At 49.0% G+C, this 6000-nt stretch overlaps 1 protein-coding gene and 1 pseudogene across 1 annotated transcript in view; one reads left to right on the top strand and one right to left on the bottom strand.

The window, feature by feature from the left end:
- Positions 1-446: 446 nt before the first annotated feature.
- LOC140529888 (N-terminal EF-hand calcium-binding protein 3-like) lies at positions 447-1332 on the bottom strand (annotated as a pseudogene).
- A 3334-nt stretch (positions 1333-4666) lies between these two features.
- The window catches only part of REL (REL proto-oncogene, NF-kB subunit), a 54137-nt gene continuing 52803 nt past the window's right edge, over positions 4667-6000 (top strand). The window contains 1 exon segment of the mRNA XM_072635481.1: positions 4667-5029. Coding sequence (XP_072491582.1) covers positions 5020-5029 — 10 coding nt within the window. The 5' untranslated portion in view covers positions 4667-5019.

The raw sequence follows: 6000 nt of genomic DNA, 5'->3' as shown, positions 1-6000 counted from the left end.
GTGTCTGAGGTGAGATTTGAACTCAGGTCCTCCTGACTCCTGCACTGGTGCTCTATCCACTGCAACACCTAGCTGCTTTTCCCCCTATTTTACAAATTGGGAAGATGAGGCCCATAGAGGGAAAGTAACCAAGCAAAGGTAACATGCTAGGTCTAGACCACGACACCCACCTCCTATCTCTTGCTCTATCCCTATACAGGTAGTTGCTTATGCTGAATGGAAATTCACCACCATTATCAGCCTGGAACCTTGCAGAGATGTTCAGGGTGGCTTGGAGGAAGACTTCATGGAAGGCAGCAACATGGGCTGGGAGCCCTCTCTACTCCAGACATTGGGCTCTTCCCACTCTCCAGTTCTTTCAAGCTCATACAGAGCCAAATCTTGAATCTTGGTTGAGTCCTGCAGGGCTCCTGGGGGTAAGGGATAGAACTGGGCTGAAGCAACCTTCATGCTAAGACCTGGTCTTGGCCCAGGGTTAAATTATTGTTCATGATCCACTCTGAGGCTGGAAAGAGCATGGTGGTTAGAATCTCTGGGGTCTGTAGGTGGTCAATGAGAAGTCCCTGGAAGGTCTTGGAATAGCTTGTCTGTGGAGGCCTCAACTCAAATAGAATGAAAGTGACTTCATCCTGCAGCTTCTGCGCTGACAAGTGTAGGCAACTGATCTGGGCACTTGTGAAGTGCAGAGTGCACCATAGGAAATCCTACAAGGCACTAATAATCTCTAATGCCTGCCTCTGCACCACCAGGATGTGGAAATCACAATTTTGCTTTTGCAAAATATGGCTTCTGTTAAGGGCTCCAGCCCTATAGTCTGCTTTCCCTCCAGTTAGTCTATGAGCTGCTGTGATCCATTCATCTGCAATATCCACTGACTGTCAGATGCCACATATAGCCAGCCCAAATATTCAGAATTCCACAAACTGGGGTGCTCAGGCATATGCTCCAGGTGATCTGGCGCCCAGACCTCCTGCCAGACCGAGGCCCATCCAACTCCTCTGTTCAGCATGGGCACATCCATCTGGGGGGCAGCCCATCTAACCCTCAAATGTGTCTGAGGCTCTCTGTAGGCCCTGCACTCAACCTACTATCTCTTGAAGGAGGAATCACATTGCAAATTGGTCCACTTTGGATGCATGGGTCATATGCCAGCTTGGTGGCGTCCATTGCAGTGAGCACTGCGCTCTTCAGGGTCCTGGAATAGTCCTGGATGAAGGCAGGAGGAGATGCTGTAAAAGGGGCTGCAGGGGCCCCACTGGCAGTAGCCTTGGTCCAGAGCAGACACTGGGTCAGAAGCTCCTTGCACAGAATCCTTAGAAGGGGAGGGAGCATGCTTGGACCTTTCTGGCCCAGCCAGCCTCATCCTCTCTGAGGTCTTGGAGCTAAGTTGAAGTCTTATCTCTGCCTCTGATGAGGTTAGGGAGTAAAGAGCGAGCTCTTCTGACCTTTTTTTTTTTTAAACAAAAACTAAATCATTTTTTTCTTCTTTTATAAATTTTTGAAGTATTATGAACTTGATAAATATCAATAATCATGAACATTTCTTTACATCTAGAAAACAATTCTGTATATGCACTTGATCCCCATTACTATAAATGACATCCAAAGAGATATATTCCATAAGAGAGATTTAGACAGAGTCCTGTATCTGAATATATAAAGGAAAGCCTTTTTTTTTTTTTTTTTTTTGCTGGAGAAATTAGGGCAGGCTTCATGGGAAAAGGAGTTTGAGCTGGTCCCTGCAGAGTGAAGGGAAAGGACAGCCAGGTGGTGCAAGGGATAGAGCTCCAACCCTGCTGTACAGAAAACTCTTCTTGTGTTCAAATCTGGCCCAAATATTTACTAGTTGGGTGACCCTGGGTAAACCACTTTACCCTGTTTGCCTCAGTTTCCTCATCTATAAAATGAGCTGGAGAAGGAAATGGCAAACCATTCCAGTGCCAAGAAAGCCCCAAATGGGGTCATGAAGAGTCAGACATGATTGTGGAGGGAAAGCTATTCCAGGCAGAGGAAATTTGACTTAAACATACATAGTTTATAGGCAGGAAAGTTCTGGGCACATTTAGGGAATGGTGAATAGTCCAGTTTGGTTGCAGTGGATTTTGAATGTCAGGCTAAAGGCTTTGGGTTTTACTCTAAAGGTAATGGGGAGGGCGTGGTTTTAAAGGTTAACAGGATATGTAGGATGAATTGAAGGGGAGGTGAGCAGGTAGGCAGCTATTGCATGAATCCTAGTGAGAAGTAATTAGGGTCTCATCTACAGCACACAGAGGGGATGGAACAGGGGGATCAGAGAGGATAGACCATGATGATAAGGTGTGGGAATAAAGGAAGGAACCAAATATAAGTTAGAAGTTTCTTTTACTTATTCATTCGTTCAATAAATAGCATTTATTAAGTACAGTGCACTGTGGTAGGGTCTGGAAGAGACAAGAAGAAATAAAACATATTCCCTTCGTTCAAGGATCTTTCACTTAGAAGGGGATCAGCTATATAGACAGTTAAATTTTAATCCATGTTAGTCTATGGTAACTGTTAGATGGGGAATAATTATGAATACCGACCACCATGGATCAGAGACATTTCTGCTTTCTAGGCTGGCAGGGAATCTGTGCTGATTAGAAGACTGGGCCTTCTGGAGAATAGCAATCCTAACCTGATTAAGCACATCACAACTGCAAAACCTTACTTTGTGAAGTGCTCTTACTCTACCCTAGGGAAAGTGAGAGACAACTGAAAAACATTCTCTACCCAACTTGGAATTACCAGGACCTGAGTTTGAATCCTGGTTCTATGACTTATAAACTGACAAATTGATTACCTCTCTGGGCCCTTGTTTCCTCATCTGTTTAAATAAATAAAGGGGTCAACAAGCATTTCTGAAGTGCCTATGTATTAAGCACTGTGTTACAAGGTAAAAGATAAAGAAAGGCAAAAGACAACCTCAGACCTCAAGGACCTCACCAGAAAGGGGGAGACAATATGAAACCAACTATGTACAAACAAGGCTTATACAAAATGACATGGAGATAATATCAGAGGGAAGCCACTGAGATTAAAAAGGACCAGGAAAGTTTCCTTGCAGAATGTGGCATGTCAGCTGAGAGTGGTCTCGACTTCTAAGATTCCTTCCAGCCTTAGATGAAGTATGAGTATGAGTATGTGTATATAAATGTGGTGTCAGAAAAAAGTGCGGGTCTTGGAAAAGACACAGATTTGAATCACAGATCTATACCTGGAAGGGACTTCAGACATCATTAGTTCAATTACAGATGAGGAGACAGAGGTTGAGGAAGCAGGAGAGAAGCATCATCCAAGTTCTTTGATTCCAAAAAGCCCCTGCTCTTTCTACTGTTCCATGGTGCCCCTTACTAATCGTATAAGTATGGACAAGTCCCATTTCAACTCAGTTTCCTTATCTCTAAAAATGAGGATAGCAGCTCTTAAGGTCTTCCCCTTATAGGGTCGAGGTAAAATATCAAATGAGACAATGTACGTAAATCGTTTTGCAAACCTTAAAGGCTGCGATCAGTGGTGATGCTGCTGTACAAACCACTAATTTAATGCGTGAGGGGAGTACCCAATGAGGAACTACCTCTACCCAAACAGAACAGGTCTCTGCAATTCAGTAGTCCCAGAGAGTTGGCAAGACTCTAGAGGTTGAGTGCTTTGGCCAGGAGGGTGTTATTATTATTCTACCCCAATAATAGAGAATAAAACAGGAATATAAAGGGCTGAAATTAGTTGAGGAAGACATAGTTTCTCTAGGGAGAAATCAGGGAAAGTTTTGAAACTGACTAACAGAGAAGGAAGACACCGCTAACAAACATATTACGCACGTTACATAATTACACGTTATACGTTACATATACATGTAACAGTGCACGTAAAAGAATTATGTATTCCAATATGTTGCATGTATTACATATATTAAGTAGCACTGAATGTCATATTTCCGTGGGCGAAAAAAGAAAAAGCAAACGGTGATAGAGGCACCTATGCAAATAAATTCGCTGCAAATTAACAAGGGCTATAATGACGCTGGTCCGGCGCTTCCCCAGGAGGTGAACCCGAACAAAGTCATTCCTACCCGGAGCCCGCAGCGGGGGCTGTGATTTGCATTTGCGAAAGAGGGAAAAAGGGGAACCACATTTTGAAAACTCCGGGCTTCTACATCATCCAGGAGGGCGGGCCAGCCTAGCCCAAAGGGGCTTCGCTAAGCGATTCTCACCGCCGCTCCCACAGAGCTGCGACACCCCCCACCCTGACACCCCTGCCGAGCGCACAGCAGGGGGGCGCGCGGGGCTGGAGATGAGGCGTGGGGGCAGGACCACGAGCTCGGGCGTGTACATAATGGAGCGCGTGCGTGTGCGCCTCCCTCTTCTTGCGCACCTCACCCTCCCGCCCCCTCCAGTTCTTTAAAAAAAATGTAAAAGCTGGAGGAGGGGGAATTTCTCCCGGAGCCGTGGGGTTTAAACCAGCTCGGTATGGTTTTCTCTCCTCCTCCTCCTCCTCTTCCCCCAGCTCCTCCCCTCGGCGGCCTTGACCGCCAGGCCACACCCCTGTCTCCAAGACTACCCAATCACCGGCGGCGAGGGCCGTAGGAGGCGGGGCGTCCGTACTCCGCAGAGAGGGACTGAGTGCGCACACCCCCACCCGCCACCTCAGAGAGGGCTGGCGTGGGGAGAGCGCCTTGCGTCATATTCGGGAAATCCCCCTCCCTTCCAGCGGCTCCCCGAGCCTTCCCTCGGCTCGGCCCCGCCCCCTCCCCCGCCCCGCGCTGGGCAGGGGAGGAGGGTACCCGCCTCAGACGCAGACGCCGGCGCGGGCGGAGAGGGGGCGGGGCCGAGGGGCGGGGCCCCGGGGGAAGGGGGTCCGCGCCGCTTGAGACCCGGCTGACTAGCGGCGAGTGCTGACGGAGGAGACGCGCTGCCCGGCCCGGCCTGCCCTGCCCTGCCCTGCCCTGCCCTGCCCTGCCCGGCGAGCGCTGCGAGGGAGCCCGGCGCGCGGAGCGGAGCCATGGCGACCGGTGAGTGTCCGCAGGGGCCGGCCTTCCATAGGTCCGGACTCCCGGGGATGGGAAGGGGATCGGGTGCGAAAGTTTGGGGGAGTTACCCGGGATTCCCCCTTGCCTCCCGGGCTGCGACTCCCGGAACCCGGGGAGGAGGAGGGGATCTTGGGGGAAAGGGCGAGGCGAAAACAAAGATGATTCGGCAGGCAGGCAGTTAAGCATTTATTAAGCGCCCACTTTGTGCTCAGCGCTGCACCAGGCTCTGCTCGTGCAGAGGTACAACCCATCCTGCCTTTCAGGAGGTATGCATTTATTAAGCGCCTACTCTATGCCCGGCGCTGGTCCAAGACGGCCCGGGGCTGTCCTGCAGCTCCCGGTCCAACCACGCCGTACGAGCAGGCAGCGGCTGCCCAGGCAGTGCCCTTCTCCCTTTGGGCGGTAGCTGCTGTCCTAGGTACGGTCATCTCGGATTCCCCACTGGGTTCGAACGATCTGCTCGATCTCAGCCGGTGCCAACCTCGGCTCATGCCATAGGGCTCTGTACCCTTCGCTCTGCCAGTTCCCTCTAGACTCTTGGCCATTGAGTGCATGCGGGGAAGCCTGCGTCGGAGCTTTCAAAATTGATCATTCTTTTTTGTTTTAAAAGTGGAGTTGAAAATCCCCAGACCCGGGGGGACTCTTCTTTGGTCTATATGGACCGTATCTGGAGAAAGAGTCCAGGATGATCCCGTTTATGCCAATAATGGTGAAGACCGGCACGGTGACTCTAAAAGTCTTTGTTAGTAATACCTTGAAAGGACATGAGATGGTAATGTGAAGAAAGCATCATTTTTTAAATGTATGAAATGAAATAGTTATATCCCACTTTCCCCCAAATTAAGCTAAGACTTTTCTATTAAAAATGAGGAGAAAAATGAGAATTTAAAGCATGCTTAGAAATAAAATACATTTAAAAAAATAACCAGTTCTGGCAGTGTTTGGTTTTTGGT

This window comes from Notamacropus eugenii, chromosome 1 (genome assembly GCF_028372415.1).
Source record: "Notamacropus eugenii isolate mMacEug1 chromosome 1, mMacEug1.pri_v2, whole genome shotgun sequence".
In the NCBI taxonomy this organism is placed as follows: Eukaryota; Metazoa; Chordata; class Mammalia; order Diprotodontia; family Macropodidae; genus Notamacropus; species Notamacropus eugenii.
This window is presented reverse-complemented; position numbering and strand designations above follow the sequence as displayed.